The sequence below is a fragment of the Trachypithecus francoisi genome, unplaced genomic scaffold (genome assembly GCF_009764315.1).
Source record: "Trachypithecus francoisi isolate TF-2019V2 unplaced genomic scaffold, Tfra_2.0 Lachesis_group14, whole genome shotgun sequence".
In the NCBI taxonomy this organism is placed as follows: Eukaryota; Metazoa; Chordata; class Mammalia; order Primates; family Cercopithecidae; genus Trachypithecus; species Trachypithecus francoisi.
The window spans coordinates 34022561-34050442 of record NW_022681459.1 but is presented as its reverse complement, the minus strand read 5'-3'; the positions used below and the strand labels follow the sequence as shown (position 1 = coordinate 34050442).

Here is a 27882-nt window from a genome sequence, read left to right as displayed (position 1 = left end):
TAAATCACCTTGGGCAGTATGGCCATTTTCACGATATTGATTCTTCCTATCCATGAGCATGGTATGTTCTTCCATTTGTTTGTGTCCTCTTTGATTTCACTGAGCAGTTGTTTGTAGTTCTCCTTGAAGAGGTCCTTTACATCCCTTGTAAGCTGGATTCCTAGGCATTTGATTCTCTTTGAAGCAATTGTGAATGGAAGTTGATTCCTGATTTGGCTCTCTGCTTGTCTGTTACTGGTGTATAAGAATGCTTGTGATTTTTGCACATTAATTTTGTATCCTGAGACTTTGCTGAAGTTGCTTATCAGCTTAAGGAGATTTTGGGCTGAGACGATGGGGTTTTCTAAATATACAATCATGTCATCTGCAAACAGGGACAATTTGACTTCTTCTTTTCCTAATGGATACCCTTGATTCTTTCTCTTGCCTGATTGCCCTAGCCAGAACTTCCAACACTATGTTGAATAGGAGTGGTGAGAGAGGGCATCCCTGTCTTGTGCCAGTTTTCAAAGGGAATTTTCCAGTTTTTGCCCATTCAGTATGATATTAGCTGTGGGTTGTCATAAATAGCTCTTATTATTTTGAGGTACGTTCCATCAATACCAATTTATTGAGCGTTTTTAGCATAAAGGGCTGTTGAATTTTGTCAAAAGCCTTTTCTGCATCTATTGAGATAATTATGTGGTTCTTGTCTTTGGTTCTGTTTATATGCTGGATTACGTTTATTGATTTGCGAATGTTGAACCAGCCTTGCATCCCAGGGATGAAGCCCACTTGATCATGGTGGATAAGCTTTTTGATGTGCTGCTGAATCCGGTTTGCCAGTATTTTATTGAGGATTTTGCATCGATGTTCATCAGGGATATTGGTCTAAAATTCTCTTTTTTGTTGTGTCTGCCAGGCTTTGGTATCAGGATGATGTTGGCCTCATAAAAAGAGTTAGGAGGATCCTCTTTTTCTATTGATTGAAATAGTTTCAGAAGGAATGGTACCAGCTCCTCCTTGTACCTCTGGTAGAATTCAGCTGTGAATCCATCTGGTCCTGGACTTTTTTGGTGGGTAGGCTATTAATTGTTGCCTCAATTTCAGAGCCTGCTATTGGTCTATTCAGGGATTCAACTTCTTCCTGTTTAGTCTTGGGAGAGTGTAAGTGTCCAGGAAATTATCCATTTCTTCTAGATTTTCTAGTTGATTTGCATAGAGGCATTATAGTATTCTCTGATGGTTGTTTGTATTTCTGTGGGTCTGTGGTGATATCCCCTTATCATTTTTTTATTGCGTCTATTTGATTCTTCTCTCTTTCTTCTTTATTAGTCTAGCTAGCGGTCTGTCAATTTTGTTGTATCTTTTCAAAAAACCAACTCCTGGATTCATTGATTTTTTGGAGGGGTTTTTGTGTCTCTATCTCCTTCAGTCTGCTCTGATCTTAGTTATTTCTTGCCTTCTGCTAGCTTTTGAATGTGTTTGCTCTTGCCTCTCTAGTTCTTTAAATTGTGATGTTAGAGTGTCAATTTTAGATCTCTCTGCTTTCTCTTGTGGGCATTTAGTGCTATAAATTTCCCTCTACACACTGCTTTAAATGTGTCCCAGAGATTCTGGTATGTTGTATCTTTGTTTCATTGGTTTCAAAGAACATCTTTATTTCTGCTTCATTTCGTTATGTACCCAGTAGTCATTCAGGAGCAGGTTGTTCAGTTTCCATGTAGTTGAGCAGTTTTGATTGAGTTTCTTAGTCCTGAGTTCTAGTTGATTGCACTGTGGTCTGAGAGACAGTTTGTTATAATTTCAGTTCTTGTACATTTGCTGAGGAGTGCTTTACTTCCAATTATGTGGTCAATTTTGGAATAAGTGCGATGTGGTGCTGAGAAGAATGTATATTCTGTTGATTTGGGGTGGAGAGTTCTATAGATGTCTATTAGGTCCGCTTGGTGCAGAGATGAGTTCAATTCCTGGATATCCTTGTTAACTTTCTGTCTCGTTGATCTGTCTAATGTTGACAGTGGAGTGTTGAAGTCTCCCATTATTATTGTATGGGAGTCTAAGTCTCTTTGTAGGTCTCTAAGGACTTGCTTTATGAATCTGGGTGCTCCTGTATTGGGTGCATATATATTAGGAGAGTTAGCTCTTCCTGTTGAATTGATCCCTTTACCATTATGTAATGGCCTTCTTTGTCTCTTTTGATCTTTGATGGTTTAAAGTCTGTTTTATCAGAGACTAGGATTGCAACCCTGCTTTTTTTGTTTCCATTTGCTTGGTAGATCTTCCTCCATCCCTTTATTTTGAGCCTATGTATGTCTCTGCATGTGAGATGGGTCTCCTGAATACAGCAGACTGATGGGTCTTGACTCTTATCCAGTTTGCCAGTCTGTGTCTTTAATTGGAGCATTTACATTGACATTTAAGGTTAATATTGTTATGTGTGAACTTGATCCTGTCATTATGATATTAACTGGTTATTTTGCTCGTTAGTTGATGCAGTTTCTTCCTAGCCTCGATGGTCTTTACATTTTGGCATGTTTTTGCAATGGCTGTACGGTTGTTCCTTCCATGTTTAGGGCTTCCTTCAGGGTCTCTTGTAAGGCAGGCCTGGTGGTGACAAAATCTCTAAGCATTTGCTTATCTGTAAAGGATTTTATTTCTCTTCACTGATGAAGCTTAGTTTGGCTGGATATGAAATTCTGGGTTGAAAATCTTTTCTTTAAGAACGTTGAATATTGGCCCCACTCTCTTCTGGCTTGTAGAGTTTCTGCCGAGAGGTCTGCTGTTAGTCTGATGGGCTTCCTTTGTGGGTAACCCGACCTTTCTCTCTGGCTGCCTTAAGATTTTTTCCTTCATTTCAACTTTGGTGAATCTGGCAATTATGTGTCTTGGAGTTGCTCTTCTGGAGGAGTATCTTTGTGGCGTTCTCTGTATTTCCTGAATTTGAATGTTGGCCTGCCTACTAGTTGGGGAAGTTCTCCTGGATGATATCCTGAAGAGTGTTTTCCAACTTGGTTCCATTTTCCCCCTCACTTTCAGGCACCCAATCAGACGTAGATTTGGTCTTTTTACATAATCCCATACTTCTGCAGGCTTTGTTCATTTCTTTTTCTTCTTTTTTCTTTTGGTTTCTCTTCTCGCTTCATTTCATTCATTTGATCCTCAATCGCTGATACTCTTTTTCCAGTTGATCGAGTCGGTTACGAAGCTTGTGCATTTGTCACGTATTTCTCGTGTCATGGTTTTCATCTCTGTCATTTCGTTATGATCTTCTCTGCATTAATTAGTCTAGCTGTCAATTCTTCCACTTTTTTTTCAAGATTTTTAGTTTCTTTGCGCTGGGTACGTAATTCCTCCTTTAGCTCTGAGAGGTTTGATGGACTGAAGCCTTCTTCTCTCATCTCGTCAAAGTCATTCTCTGACCAGCTTTGATCCGTTGCTGGCGATGGGCTGCGCTCCTTTGCAGGGGAGATGCGCTCTTATTTTTTGAATTCCAGCTTTTCTGCCCTGCTTCTTCCCCATCTTTGTGGTTTTATCTGTCTCTGGACTTTGATGATGGTGACGTACTGATGGGGTTTTGGTATAGGTGTCCTTCCTGTTTGATAGTTTTCCGTCTGACAGTCAGAAGGACTGTCTGTTGGTCTGTTAGAGATTGTGAGGTCCACTCCAGACCCTGTTTGCCTGGGTATCAGCAGCAGAGGTTGCCGAAGATAGAATATTGCTGAACAGCGAGTGTACCTGTCTGATTCTTTCTTTGGAAGTTCCTCTCAGGGGTGACGCCACCCTGTGAGGTGTGGGGTATCAGACTGCCCTAGTGGGGGATGTCTCCCAGCTAGGCTACTCAGGGGTCAGGGACCACCTGAGCAGGCAGTCTGTCCGTTCTCAGATCTCAACCTCGCGTTAGGAGATCCACGGCTCTCCCCAAAGCTGTCAGACAGAGTCGTTCGGGTCTGCAGCGGCCTGCTCTTCCCCTAATGGACTGCAGCTGTGCGCTGTCCGCAGAGGTAGAGTCTACAGAGACAGGCAGGCTTCCTGAGCTGCTGTGAGCTCCACCCAGTTCGAGCTTCCCAGCGGCTTTGTTTACCTACTTAAGCCTCAGCAATGGCGGGCGCCCCTCCCCATCCCCCAGCCTCGCTGCTGCCTTGCGGATAGATCGCCGCAGACGGCTGTGTTAGCAGTGAGGGAGGCTCCGTGGGCGTGGGACCCTCCCGGCCAGGTGTGGGATATATTCTCCTGGTGTGCCTGTTTCCTTAAAGCGCAGTATTGGGGTGGGAGTTACCCGATTTTCCAGGTGTTATGTGTCTCAGTTCCCCTGGGTAGGAAAAGGATTCCCTTCCCCCTTGCGCTTCCAGGTGAGGCGATGCCTCGCCCGCTTCAGCTCACGCTGGTCAGGCTGCAGCAGCTGACCCGCACCGATTGTCCGGCACTCCCTAGAGAGATGACCCAGTACCTCAGTTGAAAATGCAGAAATCACGGTCTTCTGTGTCGCTCGCGCTGGGAGTTGGAGACTGGAGCTGTTCCTATTCGGCCATCTTCGTTTGTCTGCTACAGTGGACATTTTAACATGTAGTTCAGTATTTTCTAGTTTGAAATAGAGCTTATAACAAAGAATTGAATAAATATAATTTAAACCTGGTACTGTGTTGATTTAGTTCCTCAATAAAAGTTGACAGTAAACAAGGGCTGAACTCTATACCAGATGTTAAATGTTACAGCAGCGGATGGGGGTCTGTGGAGGCTGAAAGGGAGGTGGTCAGTGTCAAGGAGTCCGTGGTGGGTTGCTGGACTTTAAAATGGGCTGAGGGAGTGACGACTCTGTGGTGAATGCTAGCATGTATTTTAGTATTTGCTCATTGAAGTTTGATTATTTCGTGTTGCTTTCTTTGCTATTACCTAGAAAGACGAAGGTTCTATTCTCATTTCCTTTCTGCCCATCTCTCTGCTTCCTGGTCCTTGGAAGAGGATGGCAGGAGCAACTCAATTCATACTGGTTAACCAAACAATCCATAAGTTCTAGCCTTTCGTTCGTGTCACCACCAATGAACTGACAGTCATGCTGCATCCTTTCAGGTTCCCCAGAAGATCAACAGAAGGCGGATTCCAAAGCCTGGGCAAGTGAGGACCCCTTCTGTATTACCAAGGTAAAGTAGCCTGTCTTTGCCTAAAATATGTGTTATTTTCTTGGTTATTTCATTTTTCAATTGATATCAGATAGGGAAAAATGATCAGGTGCATTGTAGGTGTTAGATAATGTTTCCTTGGGGATGGAGGGGATGCACCTCACCCACTGATACCTGATTCAAGAGGAAATCCTGAACTGGCAGGGCCGGGTCACACACGGCATGTTAGGGTGCACTTCCTTTTTTTTTTTCTTTTTTTTTTGAGACGGAGTCTCGCTCTATCGCCCAGGCTGGAGTGCAGTGGTGTAATTTTGGCTCACTGCAACCTCCGCCTCCTGGGTTCAAGTAGTTCTCCTGCCTCAGCCTCCTGAGTAGCTGGGATTACAGGTGTGCACCACCATGCCCAGTTAATTTTTGTATGTTTAGTAGAGACAGGGTTTCACCATGTTGGTCAGGCTGGTCTCAAACTCCTGACCTCGTGATCCACCCGCCTTGGCCTCCCAAAGTGCTGGGATTACAGGCGTGAGCCACCGTGCCCGGCCAGGCGACACTTTCTTCTGCAACAAGTTTTCCACTTTAGATTAAGAATTTTGTGGCCGGGCGCGGTGGCTCAAGCCTGTAATCCCAGCACTTTGGGAGGCCGAGACGAGGGGATCATGAGGTCAGGAGATCGAAACCATCCTGGCCTACACGGTGAAACCCCGTCTCTACTAAAAAATACAAAAGACTAGCCGGGCGAGGTGGCAGGTGCCTGTAGTCCCAGCTGTTCGGGAGGCTGAGGCAGGAGAATGGCGTCAACCCGGGAGGCGGAGCTTGCAGTGAGCTGAGATCCAGTCACTGCACTCCAGCCTGGGCAACAGAGCGAGACTCCGTCTCAAAAAAAAACAAAAGAATTTTGTAACTGCCACCCCAAAATTGTCTTGACAAAGATATTTTTCAGCAGAAGCGGTTGTGCTTTCTACATATGAACTCTACTCTAGATTTTGGGACTTTAGACTTAAACATTCTTTCCCATCTTGTTGTACAGATTATTTTGTCACCTGGGTATTAAGCCTAGTACCCATTAATTATTCTTCCTGATCCTCCCTCCTCCCACCCACCCCATCCGATAGGCCCTGTGTGTGTTGTTCCGCTCTGTGTGGCCCTGTAAGATTGGTCATTTTTAGGTCAAATTTTACACAGTGTGTTCTTTATGTGCTTTCTTCTAGTACTTTCTATTTTTTGTTAATAACTAGGCCACTGCTGCTAAAATCTCTACTAAAAGTGGGCACATCTTTGTGATAACAAATAGAAGCCTGTAAAGTTGTGACACCTTAAATTTTGCCAAGTTATGAGGGCTTTGCCTGAGACCTGGATGACAGAGTTGTGTAAGAATGTGGGGTTCCTCTGAAGACTATGGAACTTTCTGAGAATAAAGATCTTATTTGTTTCTATTACATAGGGTTAAAGCAGGGACACGGTGGTCTCTAAGGCACAGAGGAGGCTCTGAGAGTAGAAAATGAGATCTCTCCAAACTGGAATATAAATCTCTATTTCTGTATTTAGGATCCCTCTGAGAGCAAGCAGAGGTTCACAGAAGGATACAGATCACTAAGAGAAGTAAATAATGGGAAACACAGGTTTATAGCATTTAGAAGAAAATACCAAGATGAACATATTAATATCTAAAGTGAGTTTTGATGAAAACAATTTAAAATATTTTTTTAAACTGAAAATGTAAATATCAGGACCATGTGACTTACTTTTATTTCTACCAAATAATAAAATAAAGACTGGCAGTCCTGGGCACACACTTCCAGAGAGTACTCAGAGCAAACACAGCCGTAGTGGTTTATCATTTTAGGAGAATCTTGATTCCACTCCTGCAATAATAGACTTGACTGGAAAGGGGAAGGACAGAAACATTCCTCTGAATGTAGACCCCAAAATCTGAAAACAAATGTTAGTGATCTAGAGTCGGACTTAAAAAAAACAGTAGGATGAACAGTGGTATTTTATGAGAGGACTTTCATAGGGCTCACGAGAGAGAATCAATGGCATTTTCACTAGTGAAGGATTGGGAGAAGAGGCAGAGCCACTGGGTTAATGGAAGGGACATCTGGAGACAGAGGGAAAGGGGGATCAGAGTAAACCTGAATGAGAGTCCTGGGGCAGAGGTTTCCAGGCTGTGGCTCTGGAGGGGCCTTTTTTTTTTTTTTTTTTTTTAAAGACAGAGTCTTGCTCTGTCTCCCAGGCTGGAGTGCAGTGGTGCGATCTCAGCTCACTGCAAGCTCCACCCCCTAGGGTCACGCCATTCTCCTGCCTCAGCCTCTTGAGTAGCTGGGACTACAGGCGCCTGCCACCACGCCCGGCTGATTTTTTGTATTTTTAGTACAGACAGGGTTTCACCGTGTTAACCAGGATGGTCTCGATCTCCTGACCTCGTGATCCGCCCACCTCGGCCTCCCAAAGTGCTGGGATTACAGGCATGAGCCACTGCACCCGGCCAGAGGGGTCTTTCTGAGAGGAGATAGGACTGTCCCTTGCCACAGCAAGGTCAAGGAATGAATGTGGAGTTTGTAAAATAGAAAGTGATCTTTGATGACGAAAGAATGAGCTGATAAGGGGCACATGCCATGCTGGTGCATGTGCTGCCCATTCTTAGCCACATCTTGTTCCAGGTGGCTCAGATCAGCAGTCAAGGAGAAAGTGGGAGTGGCAGACTAAAGTCATTAAACCACCAAAGCACCAGCCCAGATGGCCACTTTTTCAGTTAATTCGCATTAGGTACTTATTGAGGTTTGATAAGTAGGAGAGAAGTTGTTACTTGCAGAAGCAGCTTGTGATAGATGTTTTGCATAAGGCCTGAGCGGTCTTGGAGACAGGCAGACACTGGCCCCTCACTGTGGTCACCGGAGGAAAGAGTTACTGAGAGACAGCTGACGGGGTGAAGGGAGTGGGGGAGGAAGGCCACGCATTTGTGCTTCCAAAGGTCCCACAGATGACATCCTTTAAAAGAAACTGTGTCGTATTTGGGGTGGAAGATTTGAAAGGCAGAGGAAAACAATGCTTTATAATTAGGGACCTGTCTTCATCTCAGGCAACTCTTCCCGAGCAGGAACTCTGTCTTTCCGCACACCTTGGAATAAAAGGATTGGAGAAAGAGAGTGAAGGGGTCCCTCTGATCAGTGATCTGGGGCATGATACAGAGGTCTCAGTTGTTCAGGAATCTCTGTCTCTAGGGAACCAAATTCATTTCCCCCCCAGATCCTTCACTCATTGGAATGGGATTCTGCAAATCACTCACCATCTCTAAGTGATACTCAGTGCCCTCCACTGGAAAATCTGAGCGGCGGCCCCTCCTCTGCCCACCCTGCCGGGCTGATGTGGGAATTCCAGGAGATAATAGCAGATGTCCTCCAGAAGTTGTAAGGCATCACACCCACATAAAAGATGAACAGGGACCCATCCTCCACTGGCCTGGAGCCACCCAAACAGCCTCTCCGTGTTCAGCCACTACTAAGTGTCCAGCTTATTCCTTCTGGCATTTAGTAAACCCTTACATATCACTACTGAAATTCTGATTCTCTTTCTTAATATTCTCCTGCATGTAGTGATTTTTCTAGCCCCACACTGTGACATTAATAAGTAGGCCCTATGAATGTTTTAACATGACAGTGCAGAGATCTGAGGACCGAGGGATTGCGTGACCTTTCCTCGTGTCTCTAGTGGGACTGGGGTCCAGGCCCCCACTACACCAGCCCTCTGCCTTTCTGTATCGCCTCATCTATGTGACGGTATCGCCCACGCAGTCTTTCTAATCCACGTATAAAGTGCTCACTGAACTCCATGATCTTCCTGAGACCCAACTTTGATTCACATGACCCTGTTTGGAAGCCAGTCAACAATGGGATCAGAAGTTAGAACTCAGAACCAGTGATGGCAATTCTCCCTCTGGTCTTTCTGTCAGTAACATATCAGTGGCTCTCTGCATTGCAAAAAGATTAACCAGGATCTTCTCTGATAGAGATTGTAAGAAGATGCAGCGTCTACACCAAGAGGCACATGACACAACCTGGACTCTGGGCAAACCACCGGGTGCACCTACATGAAGGTACCGTGGAAATTTATTAAGTTGATTTAAGAATAACAATTGTGGGTTATATTCAGTGTCCCATATGTTAGAAGAAGCTACAGAGGAGGTTAAGCCATATGTTCAAATGTGCCAAAATTTTTATTTGCCTAGTCAAGAAGTATTGCTGAAATCACAAAATTAAATATACATTTAAAAGTCAATTTTGGTTCACATTTAATAGTAAGACAATCTTTCAAGCTAATGTCTAGACATTACTCAATTGTTGAACATTATTGTGAAGTGATCTCCCTGAAACAGTGGAGCTATAATTTTATATTTCTTTAACCAAGAGAGTTTTAGATTGACATAAAAATCGAACATGTGATACACAAAGTTCCCGTATCGTTCCATTCTCTCACCCTACCTTATAATCCCACCTAGTATTCCCATCTTACATTACTGTGTTACATTTGCTAAAATTAATGGGCAAATATTGATACTTTAGTATCTAAAGTCTACCATTCACAGTGTTTTTTCCTGTTTTACATTTCTATGAATTTTGAAATATTTACTATGTTGTTTACCATTTTGATCTCATAAAGAATACTCTCACGGCTCCAAAAATTCCCTCTTCTTTACTTATGAATCTGTCCTCGTCTCCAGCAACCTTGCCAACTACTGATATTTTTACCATCCCCTTTGTTTTGCCTTTTCCAGAATGTCATATAGTTGGAGTCACTTATTAGGTTGGTGCAAAAGTCATTGCGGTTTCCCATTCTTTAAATGGCAAAAACCACAATTACTTTTGCACCAACCTAATATTATGTATCTTTTTCAGCTCAACTTATTTCACTAATCGATATACTTAGTCACCCTGCTCTGCTGCCTTTCTGTACGGTCTCATCTACGTGAAGCCATGCCCTCACAGTCTTTCTGATACATGCCATTGTCTTTTCTATGCCTTGATGGAGAACTCCTTTAAATCACAGAATAGTATTGTGTTTTACAGATGGTTACTTTTTCATTCACCTCTTGAACATCTTGCTTCTAGTTTGGGTGGTTAGAGAAAGCTGCTGTAAACATTCCTTTGCAGGCTTTGTGTGGACGTAACTTTTCATCTCAACTGAGTACATACCTAAGAGCACAATTTTTGGATTATATTGTGAAAATGTGTTGGGATTCATAAGAATCTGGTGGATTTCATAAGAGAAATCATTTGGTTCTGGTGTTGTCTTTTTTGGAATGTTCTTAATATTAATTCACTTAATAGGCAGAGGCTGTTCAGATTGTGTATGTTCCTAGTGTGACCTTGGGAAGATTATGTCTCTCAAGGAATTGATACATTTCACCTAAGTTATCAAACTGTGGGAATAGAGTCATTCATAACAGTCCCAGATTATCCTTTTAATGCTCAACAGTTTGGTAGACATGGCCCCTCTTTTATTTCTGATATTAGTAATGTGTGTTATCTTTTTTTGCTTTGTTAGCCTGCACAGAGATTAATTATAACAATTACAATTAATAATTACAATAACTAATTGGGGGGAATTATCATTGTTAATGTAGATGAACGCACATCCAGGAAAATCTTAGCCACACTGAGCAATGATGGCGACAACTTGTCTTTTCAGTTCTGGATAGGACATAGGCATTTATCCAGCTCTCTGTTCAAATACACACACATGCACCACACATGCACACACACACTCATGCTTTTACTGTGAATAAAATCTAGTGCACTCCTATCATTTGGAAAATCACATGATCCATTAGGTGATATCCAAATGTTTATTTGCCTCATAACTTCTATAATTTAAACATTAATTTGAACTTACAGAAATAAAAAAGTAAAACATTTGGAAATTGATCCCAGAATACAGGACATTTCTATAGGAAACAAGATGTGAACATAAGACTCAATGGGTTGGATGGTGGCAATAATACTTAGAATTCAATAATCTAAACAAATTAGATTAAATACAGATTATAGAAATGTCCCATATTTTTCTCCTATGACTTTGTATAATGCTTTTACCAAGTAGAAAGTTCCTAAGTCTACCCACCCTAGTAATTTTCTGACCCTGTTTTCTTTGCAGTGGGGGCCTATCTGGCCTCCCCAGGATGGACCGGAGCATCAGTAGTGCCTGGGTTCATCACAGGACAGCTACTCAAGACACCCTGATCACCATTAGGTGGAATTGAAGGAGCCAAAAACGGGCACAGTGGCTCCTCAGCAGAGACTCTCCTGAATGTATAGACTTGGGAACCACCTTTCGCATCAAAAAAGGAAACATTCTGCATGCCCATATCCAGAAAAATCCCCACTCGCTGTAACTTGCAGTCTACGAAGAGGAAAGTCGGCGGCACCGTGCTGGCAGAGAGGCGGCCTCCAGTCCTCAAACTCACAGTCCAGAATCCACGCTCTGTGGTCAGCTGGATCCTCCTTTTGCGGTGATTCTACAGATTCGCTGCAGACTCCCAGGTCCCATTCTGTACTTGTTCCCACATCCACCTCCCAGTAGTGGCGGCCACAGGTAAAGCAAGGGGAGCCCAGGACACAAATGGACAAGTCAAATCTCTGGGCAAGGTCTTGCCGATTCTGTCTGATGCGCCCACTTCGGATGCTCCTGAGGTCATCAGAAATGAGGAGGAAGTTGTTGGCTGTGTTGGCATCCAAGGTCATATCCACTGTGAAAAGGAAAAACAGTTGCTCAGCAAATGGACAGAAGCCAACCCCATGCCTCTCCTCTATTTCCAAGACCCAAATATCTCTTGACTTTAGTTTAATTCTGTTTCTTCCTCCAAAATCAAAACTTTTCATGAGAAATCTTCCCTATTTCAAATTCTCCTAGGTATGCTTGTGGCAATATGTGACTCTTATTCGCAGTAGCAATTCTTATTTTACTTTATGTCACGTGTTTGCTTCCTTGAACTTTTCTTCATTTAGAGTGGAGGGTCTCTGAAGGCAGACACCATGACCCCCTTTCTACCACCTTGATGCAGGAACAAATAAATAATAATGAAGACAATGCAAGTGGTCAATATTAAATATGTTTCTGCTTCCACATGTTATTACTCCAATTCAGTATATAGAGCGTGATTCCAGGCTTTTGTTATTTTCCATGTTTGTAAGTAAATTAACTGTGCCCAGTTCTGACAGCAGATAGAATATCTCTGCGGCTGACGATGTGATGACAGAGGTGCCGGTCCTGGACATGAGGAGGCTCCAAGGCCAGGAGGAGGGGGGCCTTAGATGAAAGCATGTTTTCCATCCTACATGGGAGGTGAGACCTTAAGCAAAGCAATGGTAAGTTTTGGAGCCAGGAGAAAGGTATTTGAAAGTTGTTTGTCATAACCGACTGATTGCAGAGAATAAGGGCAGCAAATACAAAGGTCAATAATTTAAGGCACTGGGTATGTGGTTGACAGGTGAAGCCGCCGGTTCTCATGGAGGAGGCAGTGTGATCTGGCCTAGAGAAAATTAATTGTCCAGAGCATTCTGAAAAAATTTCTACAAAACATATTATCCTTCAAGTCAAAAGGCTGATACGATCACTAATATAGGTTTTACAGATTACAGTAAGACTTGCGGGGATTGATTGCTGTTTAATGGTGAATTAGGTTATGGACATGGACAAGGAAGGAGGAAGATGGTTCCAAACATGACTTGGACAGGGTGAATGTGTCCTCCCTATTTCTGCAGAGAGACAGTCAGGTATTGGTAGGTGGAGGAGTAGAGATCATGAGTGTCAGGGCAGAAGCTACCATTGTCGGGGACATCATAGGGGCCCACCACCATTTATAGGCGTAATTCTTTGCTCAGGCTGACCGTAACCTCTTCATGTAAATGTCCCTTTTCTCCAGAGTTATGGAGACTTTTAGTATTTTCTGTAGCCAGGACCACTGAGCATTTCCTCTAAATTTCATTCCTTGGACTCCAGTCTGCACCCAACTGCCCAGTGGGCCCTCTCAAGGGCCAGGATGGGGCCCACATCTGGCAACCCTGAGAGAGGCTGCGGGAGATGGACCTGAGCGAGCTCTGCACCAAGGAGGGGCCCCCACCAATGCCATTCGGGAAGGAGTGACTCTGGTGCTAAAAGAAGAGAGAAGATGCTCTTAGGGTAGGGAGGTGTTGGTCTGTGGTCAGCGATTGGGGGCTGAGGCCCCCAGGTCCCAACCCTACCTTGCTCCAAAGGCCAAGCAGGCAGGATCCGAAGAATCTGGGGGTTTTCCTTCTGCCCCCGCCTCACCTGGGCTGAGTGACAGAGTCAGACTAGACAGTACTGCCCAGAGCCCTGGTGCCTGCTGCACAGGCTGGGAAGAGTACCCTGCATCCGCTTGTGTGCTCTGCTGGGGACTCCAGGCTCCGTGTGCGAGCGATGTGGGCAGGGGAGCTGGACAGAGCAGCCCCAGTGCCCACACTGGCAAGGGCGTCCCCCTCTGGATGAGCTGTGGGGACCAGATCATCCGTTGCTGGGAAGGCCCTGTCCAAGCTTCTGCTCTCCTGCTGTCTCAGCTCAGGGGTAAGTGGCATTTAACAGTCCCACAGAGACAGCCCTGGGGCCACTGTGGGCTGCTGTAATCTCCAGAGCTGAGTTCCACGAGATGGGTGGTGGGGAGGCTCCCTTAGGAGGAGATGTCAGCAGGTGAGGGTTGATGTGGGCTGGGAAGACCGAGGCAGGGAGCTTCATATGAACCCCACAAGTTTGAGGCCCTGGGAAGGCGCCTGAGGCTTCTGGAGACTCAAGTCAGGGGAACCAATTTGTGCTCTTGATCCCTGTCCACACCTGGTGCTGTGCTGAAGGCTCGGGCCATATCCCAACAGCAGTGGGAAGGAGGCCTTCTTTTCGGGAGACCTCAGATTAGCATTCCCAGGAGAGGAATCTGGGGTCACAGGGAGCCACGTCTGGGGCAGCCAGCTTGACATATCATCCAGCTTCGTGCCCCTTGGCCACTTCCCTGCTACCATACCTCAAGGAGGGCTCAGCAGGAAGAGCTCTTCCATTACTTGCCACTTTCATTTGTGTTCCCTTCCATTTACATGATTTGTTCTGTTGTGGTGTTGTGGTGTGTTGCTCTTTTTTCTTTTTCTTTCTTTTTTTTTTTTTTTTTTTTTTTTTTTTTTTTTTTTTTTTTTGAGGCGGAGTCTCGCTCTATCGCCCAGGCTGGAGTGCAGTGGCCAGATCTCGGCTCACTGCAAGCTCCGCCTCCCGGGTTTTACGCCATTCTCCTGCCTCAGCCTCCCGAGTAGCTGGGACTACAGGCGCCCGCCACCTCGCCCGGCTAGTTTTTGTATTTTTTAGTAGAGACGGGGTTTCACTTAGCCAGGATAGTCTCGATCTCCTGACCTCGTGATCCGCCCGTCTCGGCCTCCCAAAGTGCTGGGATTACAGGCTTGAGCCACCGCGCCCGGCCCTTCTTTCTTTTTTTTTTGAGACAGAGTCTCGCTCTGTCGCCCAGGCTGGAGTGCAGTGGTGCAATCTCCACTCACTGCAAGCTCTGCCTCCCGGGTTCAAGCCATTCTCTTGCCTCAGCCTCCCATGTAGCTGGGACTACAGGCGCCCGCTTCCACGCCTGGCTAATTTTTGTATTTTTTTTAGTAGAGACGGGGTTTCACCGTGTTAGCCAGGATGGTCTCGATCTCCTGACCTCGTGATCCGCCCATCTCAGCCTCCCAAAGTGCTGGGATTACAGGCGTGAGCCACTGCGCCCGGCCTTCTTTTCTTTTTTCTTTCTAAAATATTGCTTATTTATAGTTTTAAAATTTGTTTGTGCAGGCCGGGTGCGGTGGCTCACGCCTGTAATCCCAGCACTTTGGGAGGCCGAGACCGGCGAATCACGAGGTCAGGAGATCGAGACCATCCTGACTAACTTGATGAAACCCCGTCTCTACTAAAAATACAAAAACTAGCCGGGCGAGGTGGTGGGTGCCTGTAGTCCCAGCTACTCAGGAGGCTGAGGCAGGAGAATGGCGTAAACCCAGGAGGCGGAGCTTGCAGTGAGTGGAGATGGCGCCCCTGCACTCCAGCCTGGGCAACAGAGCGAGACTCTGTCTCAAAAAAACAAAAAAAAAAATTTGTTTTGTAATACATGTCCAAAATTAGGGGGCGCAGTGGGATTTTTTCCTATTTGTACACACTGAAGAATGATGAAATCAGGGTGTTCCTCACATCTGTTCCCATATCTAGTTTTTATTTCTATGTGTTGTGAACCTTCATTGTCCTTCTTTCTAGCTCTACTGAAAAAGAAGCTGCCATATTGGTACCACCAGTCACCCTGCTGTGGAGAAGCCTCAGCAGAATCGATCCCTTCCCTGGAACCGCAGCTCTGCACCCATTACCAATGACTACCCCTTCCCTCTCCTCCCTGCTGCCTCTGCTAACCACTATTGTACCTTCACCTTCAATTAGATACTTTGTTTTAGCTTCCACATGGTTTAGATGATACAGTGTTTGTCTTTCTCTGCCTAGCTGACTCAGTTTATGACTTCCAGGATCATCCCGGGTTGCTGTAAATGACATCAGGCCATGAATTTTTAAGGGTGAGGCATATTTCACTGTGTCTGTGTGCTGAGGTTCCTTCATTGCTCTGTCAGTTGATGGACAGGTTAGGTTGGTTTCATACCTTGGCTATTGGGAGTAGTGCTTCCCTAAACCTGGGAAGGCAGCTATCGCTTCAGTATACTGATTTCATTTTCATGAAGTGTGTACTCACTATTGAAATTTCTAGATAAAATGGTAGTTTCTTCAATATACTGATTTCATTTTCATGAAGCATATACTCACTATTGGAATTTCTAGATGAAATGGTAGTTTCGTTTTTGGTTATATTCTAATTATAGTATGTGGTATCTGATGGTGATTTTTATTTACAGTTTTGAGATGACTAATGATGTTAAGAACCAATTTTTTTTACCTGGTAGTGGATTTTTTTTTAACCTGTTACTGGATTTAATATCACTTTCTTTTCTATGACATGAGGCCCCAATTCACCCCACAGGCAAAGCTGGTCTGTCAAGAGCCCAGACAGAGGAACACAGAACAGAGCAAGTCTGGGAGACCCACATGCACCTGGCAGACAGACAGAGGAGTCTCAAGAGGTCACCATTTCAATGCCCTGCCTCTGGGGTCAGAGGTGAAGGGGTCACAGTGACCAGCTGAGGCATACAGAGGTTTAAATAGGGAGAGGAGAGGTCAGCCTCTCAGAACCAAGGTCCAGAAGGAAACCCAGGCCACAGGCTGTGAGAAGTCACAGAAAAAGATCAAAACCAGCAGAAAAAAAAAAAACAAAAAAAACACTTGACAAGAGCAGGGAAGGAAGGGGAAAAAGCGACTCGCCTAGGACAGTCAGCTTGGTCTGTCTGCTGAACATCAAACACTGTGACATAGGCTCATATAAAAACTACTCCCTAGGACCCCCATGCCCCCCTCCCCAGCCCCCAGCAGCAGCTGTGATGCAGGAAAGCTGAACCACTGACTCCGGCGGGCATTTGCTCAGCAGAGTGTCCACACCCCTGCCTGCCCTTCTCAGGCTGAGATGAGACAGTCAACCCCACGCATGCAATGACAGGACATCTGGAAATGCAGAGGTCCAAGCATGTCAGGATCAGGTTTTCCCTTTGACTGTGGCCCAGGAATGGGAATGGGCTCCTGGGAGGGCGTTTGCTTCCCTAAGGAGGGAAGTGGCATGGAAAGGGACAGGGATTCTCTATACTATAGGGTTGTTGCAACCCTGATCTCTTGGTGTGACCACAAAATAAGAGCAGGGAGGCATCCTCAGGTGTCCCCAATGCCCCAGAGAAGGGACAGCTTGGCCCAGAGTCTCAGCAGCCATGGAAAGGTCCAATCTGACCACAACCATAGCTCCAGGGTTCTCCCTTCCATCCTTCCTGGTGTTGTCTTAGTTTGGGATGGGTCTCGCCAGGTGTTAGTAAGAAAGTCCAGCCTCAACCTCCAGGGAGAAGTTGGAAGCAAGACTCTGTCACTCTCGCAAGGTCTCGTGTCCATTTTGAGTGTCTGACCCAAAAGGGCTGTGTGAGTAGCAGCCCAAGTGTGATCTCTAAATCCCGCTTCCCACTTTAAGGAACCAGTACACTCGGGGGTAATGGGCAACTTTAGATATGAAGCAGGAGAAAGTTGCGGCCAGGACAGATTGTGAATAGACAACAGAAAGTCCAGGCCTACTGGGTTCTCTCAGGAGGATCCTGGGGCTACCAGAAGAGGAATAGTGGGTCATTGTCATCAGAATCAGGGAGGGCATCTTGATCTGCCTGGCCTGAGCAAGATGCCATGCGGGGCTCCAGGCTACAGTGGAGTATGGAGGGAAGGAATGACCAGGTAATGAAGGGCCTCTTTGGATGATGCCTCAGATAGATGAGAGCCTCTCCTGGAGGTTGCAAATTGAACATGAGATAAAAAATAATGAGATGGAACAGGATTTCTAATTGACAATATTTATTGAGGGTTACTTGGACGCAGGGAGAAGGGCTGGATGCCTTGGGGTGAGAGAGGAGACCCCTGCCCTGGGATCCTGCAGCTCCCAGGTCTCTGTGGATGGGGTGAGGGTCGGGGGCCTGAGCGCATTCTGCAGGGGCCACTGTCAACTCCACAGTGGTCCCTTCATGTGTGACCTGGCAGCTGTAGCTTCTGTGGGACCTCCATTGATCAGGTATCAGACTCAGGTAGCTGCTGGCTGTGTACTTCCTGTTCTATTTGGAGGGCTTGATGGTCTCCACGCCCTGGGTGATGGCGGTGCCGTCTGCCTTCCAGGCCACCATCACGGGACCTGAGGAGAAGTCACTGATGAGACACAGCAGTGTGACCTTGTTGTCTTGGAGCTCCTCAGAGGAGGGCAGAAACAGAGTGGCTGTGTAGAGGGCCTTCTGCTATCCTGTGGGGTGTGTAGAGTGTCCTGCACTGGAACTGGGAGACCTGGCCCTGAATCCCTCAGGACAGAGGAGTCAGGTCACAAATCTCCCCAGCATAGACCACACCAGAGGATCTAGGGGTCTAAATAGGGAGAGGAGTTTCTTGATAGCATTTCTGTGCCATTTTCGTGACTGGTTGTGCGTGGTGTGGTTCTTGGACTTGGCCATGTCTGCACCTTCGGGAGCCGTGCCTCCTGAAGCACCTGGAACCTGAAGGAAAAAAAAATCCTGACTCAACTCCCGGCTTTACATTTCAACCCCTTACCCAAAATGCAAGACTTTCACCCAAATGAAGCCCTGTTGAAGGCTTGGGAGTCCAAATTTGTCTCTGTCTCCCCCCGACTTTACTCTGTAGCTGCCTTGTGGGGAGACTTCCCTGTGGTCGGGCGACCACCCTGAATGACCAGTAGCCACCTTGACTCCCAACTGACCTGGAATGCGGAATGTTCCTAGCCAACTGCCCACATGACAGTTGGACTCAGATTCAGATTCGCCTTCAACTGACCAAACCAGGGTGCTGGGCAGTTAAGATCCCTTAACTGAAGAAGTGGCCTGTGGGGTTGGTGCTTGGGCAGCTCAGGGAGTGAAGCCTACAAGCTGCCAGGCTCTCAGTGCCTATTGACCAGAACAGCTGCTCGAGCAGCCTGGACTCAGGCCTGGCTGAGAAGGGGTAGTAACTGTCCCAGCTCTGAGTGGGCTGCTCCCTGCTCCTGCGCTTCCTACCAAGACTCAGGCCCTACTCTATAAACCACAACAATGACTCCAATCTCCTGATGATTTCAGGTCCTCAGCACCTTCAGTGGAGAAGCTGGCAGCGGTTGATATCTGAGGTTCCCCCTGCTGTTGCTCAGATGCTGATTGAGATGCTTTTGGGGATAGGCAGGAAGTTTCCTTGACCCCAGATCAATTTTTTGACATATCCTGGATTTGAATCTTTCATGATCTCTTGTTGTGTCCATGAGCCATGAGCTTAAGAAAAATACATTCCAAGTAGAGACCTCTGTTGATAGGCTGCTGGCAGGAGACCATGGGCCCGTGTTCATCTTTCCCAGGTCACACTTGTGGTCACCAGCGGCCTAGGGAGAGACAGAGTCAAAGTTGGGCTTAGGAGGAGGGGTCCTGCAGTGTGGTCGGCACTTAAAATACACAATGGGCTGATTGCATGGGGATGTTACTCTAATGAGAGGAGGTAATTCAAGAAGGCAGTTGAGCTCAGTGACCCAGAGCAAAAGGAAGGTGCCTGATGGCCTGGGCTCAGATACCAGCTAGAAGCTGTGTGACCCTGGGAAAGTGACTTAACCTCTCTGTGCTCAGTTCCCTGCCATGTGATATGGAGATGTTAATGGGGCCTGCCTATTAGCATTATGTTGTGAAACTTACTCTAAGCAGATCCAGATTAAGCCTGAATAAGAATGACCTCCTAAGTGCTACAGAAGTGTTCAAATATGAAATGTCTGGAGGAATGAGGCAGACATGTAGCAATGGCTGCCTCTAGAGAGGAAGCTTGGATGGCTACAAGTCATGCAATGTGGAAGGTCAGTTTCCAGCCTTTATATGGGCAGGATGCCTTATAGCCTTTCAAGAGGATCTGCTGTCATCTCGTGACCCTCACATGAGCCCTGTGGGGTGGGTAGAGCTGGGCTGTAACTTACATTTTACAGTTGAGGGCACTGAAATTTGGAGGGGTGAAGTGACTTTCCCAGAGCCACAAAACTGAGGAGGGATGGGCCTGAGCTCAGAATGTATTTGATTTCCTGGAGATAGAGATCCCCAAGCCTAGAGTCCTCTAGATCATTCCCTGATCCCCCGAACCAGGGCTTGTCTCACTCCATTTCCCAAATCCTCTTGCCCTAAGATTGCTTTGGGGAAAGGTGATGTCCTGCAGGAGGTGTCTGGCCCAGGTTTCTGCCTCAGTATTTTAATCTCTTGCCCAAAATATGATGCAACTGACCCCAAACAAAGGTCCCTTGAAGAACCAGGCTGTCTAAATCTGTGTCACTCCTCCCCCAGCACCTTCACACCGTGAGCTGCCTCAAGGTGAGGTTTCCAGTGCTCCAGCGACTACCCTGAGTGACTAGTGGCCTGCTTGACTCCCAGCTGGCTCAGAGATCAGGACTCACAAGCCAGACACACCCACAGGACACAGCCTCACAAAGAATAGCTTCACTGCAACTGACAAAGTTATGAGCTGTGAAGGTGAATTAACTGGGGAAGAGGCCTACTGGGCTGGTGCTTGGGTGACTCAGTGACAGAAACCTACAGGCTCTCAAGATTTTATGGACTAAAGGTCTGAGCAGCTGTCTGAGCAGCCCGGACTCGGGCCTGGCTGAAAAGGTATGGTAATGGCTGCTCCAACACAGAGCGGGCGCCTCCCTGCTCACGTCCTTCCTCACCAAAGCTCAGTCTCTACAAACTCCTCTTTCCTACCTAGACCCTGTGGGTGCAGGGGCATGTTCATCTCCTCTTAGAGGGATCTGTCCATTGCCATAGCCTAGAGACCCCCACCCCAGGATCCTTCCTGAGGACTACCCAGGCTGCCTCCTATCTGTCACCAAATGTACACTCCACGAACCCAGTGGCACTGTCCCTCCTCACCGCTCACCCCAGCAGCACCTAAACAGCCAGTGGTCCTGTCGTCATCAACCCCATGCACATTCCACCATGAGATTTCAGTTGCTTGCTCTTCCAGACATCTCTGAATCGAGACTCTGCTGAAGATTGGCATCAGATTTTGGTAGACACACTCAGGAGCCTTTGGCCTGAGGTTCATTCCCCTTCCCCGCAGTGTTCATTGCTGAGGTGGTGTCAAGAGTCTCTTGATCTGTTAAAGGCAGCGTGGATGAGTCCCCGGACATCTACCCTCTGGAAGAGTATGTAGGAGACCTGGCATTCTTTCTACCTCAAACATTGGGTAGAAATCAGAGGAAAGCAACCTGTGCCTAAAGTTGGCTTTGTGGCAAAAAAAAATTTTTGTTCTTGCTATATTTTGTCTTTAAATCGGTGCTGATTTTACCTACGGTACGGTGCACAGATAGGAAGTGTACAGCCTTATGACTTCTATAAACATGTCTGTTGCTAACTCCCAGTTCAACACACAGAATGTCAGCAGCACCCTAGCAGTGTGCTGTGGGTGGGGATGGGAATCACACCTCACATCAGGTTTTAAGAAAGAAACTAGTTACTCCATGTATGTTCTGAGCACAAGACACATGATTAGCACAGAATGAGTGGGGCAGTATCCTCAGAAGGTGGGGGGCAGAGCAGGACAGCTGGGAGAAGCCAACAGAGGTGCGGGGTACTTTCCATAAGGAAGTCTGAGGACAGGGCCAGGAAGCCAGGAGAAACTTACCGGGATCCCTGGGCTTCTACGGAAGGACACACGACCACCGCACCAAGTGTAGTGCCCAGAACAGTCCATCAAGGCCTGCCTTTGTTTAGGCTGCTTTTTATATTTATATATTTTTTATATAAAATGTTGTAAAATAAAGCTACTAGTAGATAAAGCCTCCAGCATTAAAAATAAATGTTTCTAAACACAATCCCAAATCTACCGCCTTTATCTTCCCACTTCCCCGTTTCTATTGGATAACAGCTCTCACCTCCAGTCTCATTAACCTGAAATTCCAACTTTGATGCACAGGCTTCTTAATTAGATGAGTTCAGTGAAGAGACCCCATTCCAGCAGCTTCCCAAGAGTGCGTTCTGTGCAACTGGAAATGCTCTCTCTTTGCTGTTGAATATGGTGGCCAGCGGCACATAACTCTCTGGGGCACCGGAAATGTGGCCAGTGTGACTGATGAATGGAATGTCTCATTTTATTTTAATGAACTGCACTAATTAGTTATAAACAGCACCTCCAGGTAGGGACACTCCCATGCTGGATAGTGCAGCTCTAGAGATACAAAGATGAGGAAGACATGACTCCCCTCCCCAGGTATTTCCTTGCAGAAAAGTTGGCGGTTCTGATCCAATCATTCATGTATGGGCGCTTTCTGGGCCCCTGCACAAGGGCCAGGCACTGTGTGAGGCCTGGCGACACAACAGTGAAGACAGCATGAGGGCCCAGAGGGATCCAGTGGGGGTAAGGGAGTGCACCTGCACACAGAGGGGAGGAGCAGACCCTGTCTAGACCGGATCAAAGCAGAGGCACACCCCTCACCTCCCCTGACCTGGGTCAGACCCTGGGAAAATACCTCTCCCAGTGTGAGGTCTCACAGTCTGGACAGGGTGAGGAGGGAACCTTTGCCCACTCAAGCTTGACTAGAGCCCAGCTAAAGGGTGTGTTCATGAGACCTTCATGGGGCCTAAGACGGGCTGCCCAGGGCCGAGTGCTATGATGAGAGGAAATGCAAGGGCACAGTTCCTGCCCTCACACTGACCAGCCGTGGCCAGAATTCCTCTCCCCATAAGTGGCAGGACACAGTTTGGGCCTGAGGACTCCAAGACCATTTCAGAGAAACTCTTAAATGCATGTCCTCTGGGCCGTAAAAGGGAGGAACAGAGATGACCTGAGGTTCTGGGATCAGCCTCCCTCACTTTGCTGAGCCGGCCCTGCATGGGAGCTGGTGCCCACCCCCCTGCCCAACAGCTATAGTGAGTGCAGACGCCGTGGCCAGGTGGTGCCACACAGCCTTCAGTTTTAATGTGCTTCTGAGCTGGACAATCCTTGGCTAGCACTGTCTACACAAGGGCAGTTGACAGGCAACTTCCGGAAGCAGGTGAAAGAATGTGATCCCTGCCCAGGCCCAGGGAGATCCGGCCTGGGAACCTCTCTGTGTCTGGGCTGACCTTGAGGTTGTCCCTGCTGACCTATGTCCTCCCAGTCTGGCTCAGAGGACTGGAAACCTGATTCCTGCTCTCTGCCCCTCATTAGCTTCCATGATGGGAAAAGCCTGGTTTGTCACAAAGGAGGATGAAGACCCCAGCCCCCAGCTCCTGTCACAGAGCTTCAGCAGGAAGGAACCCCCTCTCCTGAGAAGTTTCAGAGATGTCCATGCTGAGCTCACTCAAGCCACAACAGCCACTCCTTGCTCTTTCCCACTTAGAAGGAGCAGAGAAATCACTGGACTCAGGATGATGATGTGATAATTATCCCGAGATTAAAATCCTGGGATTCATCTTCCCCCATCCTCATCCTTGCCTGGCCCAGGCAGTGTGTGACATCCATCTGCCACTCTGTATTTTCTCCTCTAAAGGTCGAGCCCGGAGCCCTGAGCCCTGCTTTCTCCCGCAGAGCTCACTGGGTGACTGTCTCTGGGTTCTTGGAGCCCTTGGTCTTGGTGTCACTCATTTTAGCATTTGGTCTCTCACCTCAGGTTTTTTTTCTCAAGCACCGCTGGGAAACTGTGTTCTAGAGAAGAAAAATTTCTAGGAGAATCTTGATATGAGAAGCATGTTTCTGTGGAAAAAGTTACCCTTTTGCAATTGAGCGGTCTCATCTTTTTGTTTTGTGGGGAAAAATATTAAGAGCTCAATTGTAGGGCAATGGAATTCTATGAAAATACAAAGCATTTCACATGGTGTTTATGATCCCAAAGGTTCCTCAAGCCATAATTTGCCTCATTTTACCTTTGCTGAAGCCAGAATCCTGTTTCCTTGCAAAGGCCCTCAGAAGCCAGCAGGAACCTATTTCACCCAGAAGGTTTGGCAGAAACTGGAGTAAGGAGTCTTCTGTTGCACGGCCGTGTTTATCTTTCCCCACCTTGCAGTGCACAACCTACCATGTCCTCCTCCTCAGGAGGGAAGCCATGTGCCCACCCTGATGCTCTATCCCTGAAGAAGCCCCTTGTCACTTTACATAGTGTGTGTTGCCCTGCCACACAGAAGCCATGGCTGCCATAGTTGATGGGAGGCAGATTTTCCACATGGGCATGCGATTTCATATTCCTGGCAACATTTTCTTCAGTGAAACATTAGACCTCAATTGAGAAGCTAAAGGAAAATGTACCTGACTCTAGAGGCCTGGAGACCCCTGCTTTCCCAGTTTCCTGCTGGAACTCGTGGTGGTGGATGACTGCACTCGGGGCTCCCTGAAAAAGGAAGGAGCCCTGGCTAGGACTCGTTGCTTTTAACATGGGGTGAAAATTGATTTTGAGGCTTCCCGTAATAATAATGCTTTGGGGAATACGGAGAGAGGTACAGGAGTGAAGCATCCATTTGGAAAATATCCCTTGAAATGCTAAAAGTTATCTGAGGGGACAGGGGCTCTGAGATTCCTCCAGTCTCTGTCCTGGAAAGTGCCCTAGGCCAGGAAACTCAGGAACAAGGATTAAAAATCCGAATGGATGCCAAACTCATAGTAGAAGTCTAGGATCTCTCCCAGGAAGTAAAGGTGGGAAGAAAGTGCATGGGATTGGGAATCACAGGGTGAATCTAAAAGGGACTCCCTTTCCATTTGCTGGATGCGCAACTCTGCATAAGTTGTCCACATTCTCAAGCCTCTTTTTTCTCATAAGTCACCTAAGGAGTTACGGATTCTCTTCTACGATCAATCAAACTTCCACAAGAAACAGTCAGGGCCTACTTGGAAGTGAAATTATTATGAATGGAAGTTGTTGAGCCAGTAATAGGAATCCTGGCACACAGCTTTTCTTCTAGAACGGTGTGAACATTTTCCTGGATGGTGACAGTATTTTTTTCCCTTGTTTATTGATGTATACTTGTGTCAACGACAAGAGTCTCACTCTGTAAAATATTCAAGGAAGTTTATTCTGAGCCAAATATGAGTGACCAAGGCCCATGACACAGCCCGAGGAGGTCCTGAGAACGTGTATCCAAGATGGTTGGGTTATAGCTTTATTTTATTCATTTTAGGAGGATAGAAGTTATAGGCAGATATCAAATCAATACCCGTAAGGTATACATTGATTTGGTCCAGAAAGGCAGGACAGCTCAAAGTAGGGGCTTCCACCTCATAGATGGATTCAGAGGTTTTCTCATTGGCAATTGGTTGAAAGAGCTATTATCTAAAGACCTGGAATCCATAGAAAGGAATGTCGGGGTTAACATAAGGGCTCATGGAGATCATGATTATTGTGCTGCTGAAGCCTCCAGATAGCAGGCTTCAGAGAGAATAGATGATAAACGTGTCTGATCAAACTTAAAAAGGTGCAACACTCTTAAACTCTTCTGGGTTAGGAAAAGACCTGGAAAGGGAAGGGGAGTCTCTATAGGATGTAGATTTTCCCTGCAAGAGACGGCTTTGCCAGGGCCGTTTTTAAATATGTCAGATAAATACACTTTGGAATACTTAGATTGCTTTCAGCACCTGCTGTCTGTCATGTGATGCTATAGTAGTGTCAGGTTGGAATTTAGTATCTTATTGCTACAGAGTCTGTTTTTCAGTCTTAAGATTTATGTTTTAATAGTAATGCCGGTCAGTTGTGCCTGATTCCAAAGGGAGGAGGGTAAAATGAGGCACCTCTGACCCCCATCCCCAATCCCATCATGTGTCCGGAGCCCTGAGGCCCGGAATTAGCCGACCTCGGTTGCCTGATCTCCGCAAAGCGGAGACAAGATGGCACATTTCCGGGTTCTTCATTAACAACCTTTCCCGCGCGCGCCTAAACCTTTCCCGCGCGCGCCTAAACTTTTCCCGCGCGCACCTAAACTGTTCTGCGCGCGCCAACCTTTCCCGCGCGCGCGCCAACTTTTTCCGCGCCCAGGAAGATATGCAGCCTACAGCGCAGGCGCAATTCCGTGCCCGGGAAAAAAAAAAAAAAATTAACAGCGCATGCGCAATTGTAATTTGAGAAAACCCGGCCCCCCGTCACCGCCCCGGCCCAACCGCTTCCCCTGCCAGCCTATATAAGGCATTGCACGGCCACCATTAAACGAGACTTGATCAGGCTATTTGTCTTGTCTCCGTTTCTCCGGTTTTCTTGTCTCCTCCATTCCCACTCCCCCTTCCAGGGTCCCTGTCGACTGTCCTGCAGGTCGGGACAATCATGTCTTGAATTAATTTTTCAGGTTTACTGTTGAATGTCCTTGGCCAAGAAGGGAAATCTCTTCAGTCAGTTGAGAGGCTTAGAATTTTATTTTTGCTTTATACTTGACATACAATAAACTGCACATACTTAAAAGTGTACAATTTGATAAATTTTGTCATACATCCTGAAGTGTAATAATAAATATAGCCAGTCTGTGTCTTCAGTTCTTGTCACAAGATTTTGAAACCCCTTGAAATTTCCTGCATAAGATTGCCTTTGTTATGCCAATGAGGGGGCTCAGTGTGGGCCCTGGACAGCTTATGGATGAGAGTGAAAGACCAACCACGTTATGAGAGGGTTGTTTGGGCCAACCAACCTCCAGGAAGGTGGGGGTGGGGACTAGAGACTGACTTCAGTCATATAGCCAAGTCTTTAATCAATCATGTCTACTTACAATGAAACTCCAATAAAAACCCTGAACACCAAAGCTCAGTGGAACTCCCAGGTTTGTAAACAATTGATGGGCTGAAGGGAAGACACCCTGTGACTCTCAGGAGAAAGGGTGTGGAAGCTATGCTTCTAGGACCCTGCTCCCCACCACCTTCCCCCCATACACCTTGCCCTAGGTGGGTCCTTTATAAGCAAATAGTAAATGTAGTGCTTTCCTAAGTTCTGTGAGGTATTTCTAGTGAATTATTGAGTCTTAGGGTGGCAGTGTTGGTAATCTCTGAATTCATAGTGGCCTGTACATCTGTAAAGTGCAGCTGGTATCTCAAGTGAGGGCAGTCAGGTGTGGAAGGTTTTGTCCTGGACTTGTAGGATCAGATACAGACTGTGTGGTGATCATCAGAACTGAATTGTAGTACACCCAGCTAGAAGACAGATATGCCCAAGGGAGCAATGGTGAAGGGATTATTAATGGAGGAAGCTGACACTTGCAGGTTTGCTGTGTAAGGGAGATATAACTCTAGGGGAAACACAGACATGCACACAATCACACCACTTAAATTCACATATAGACACACCCCACTGTCCATGCACACAAACATGGCATCGAGAGGGAACACAACTGCTTGTCAAAACATGAACATAGTGCTGTGCCTAGAAAATATTTTTTTCCTGTCACACCACCAATCCTCATTCCCCTCAGAAAACTAGAGTCAGGGTGGCTCTCTAGACTAAAGTCAGAAAGAAAGACCCCTCAGGCATATCATCTAGATTTTCCTCAGCAAAATCTGGTCCAGTGACTTTACCAGAATACGCATGATTTTTCTTTTCTTTTTTTTTGTGTGTTTTGTTTTTTCTTCTGAGACTACCTGCAATTACAGAAAAACAAACACTGTGAGAATCAGCTCATACTCTGTACTGTTTGTGCAGGCCTTCTTGGAGGCTTTGTAAAAACAAGATGGGAAATGGTGGTCAAGTCAAGGGAATATAAAAGCAAGAGCAGAGAAAACCTACCTGTGCCAAAGGACACACACTTTTTCTGGGGGATGTTTCTCTCACATCTATTTTGGTTGGCAAATGCAAAAATCTTAACCCAAGGGGGAAAAATTGCAACTGAGGAAAAGGCCCCCTATCAACAGCTTAGAACCTGGCACTCCCAGATGTGAGTGTCCTCTTACATTAGGGATCAGTTGGTAAGAGACTCTCCTTCCAGCCCCAAGAGGAAACTGTCACTAACATCTGTAATGTACATGATCGAGTTTTCATATCTGAATTCAACTGATAAAGAAAAAAAGATAAAGCAACACTGCTGTCTCAGACAAAGAAAGGCAATCTTAACTTGGCATTAGATGAAAAGTCATGCTGAACTTTAGTAAACCTTTCTGTTTAAGAAACCCTTTGCAGGTTTGATGCTGAACATGCTGAACA

General features: G+C 46.4%; 2 protein-coding genes across 3 annotated transcripts in view; one reads left to right on the top strand and one right to left on the bottom strand.

Annotated features, from left to right (window-relative positions):
- Positions 1–11256: 11256 nt before the first annotated feature.
- Positions 11257–18699, bottom strand: LOC117096570 (ret finger protein-like 2). The gene is given in 3 exon segments (XM_033234019.1): positions 11257–11610; positions 11612–11841; positions 18345–18699. Coding segments are annotated over 2 exon segments (579 nt in total). The 5' UTR covers positions 11837–11841; positions 18345–18699.
- Positions 18700–18720: 21 nt separating this feature from the next.
- Positions 18721–27882, top strand: part of LOC117096590 (AP-1 complex subunit beta-1-like) — a 29848-nt gene continuing 20686 nt past the window's right edge. Inside the window, exons 1-2 of one of the 2 annotated variants that reach the window (XR_004442534.1) lie at positions 18721–18909; positions 20090–20275. Coding sequence is in view for 1 of the 2 variants with exons in the window: in XM_033234029.1 (XP_033089920.1) it covers positions 20263–20275 (13 nt within the window). In the remaining variant the exon portion in view is untranslated. Of the gene's footprint in view, positions 18910–19840; positions 20276–27882 lie in introns of those variants that run through there. The other variant, XM_033234029.1, reaches the window with a different exon arrangement.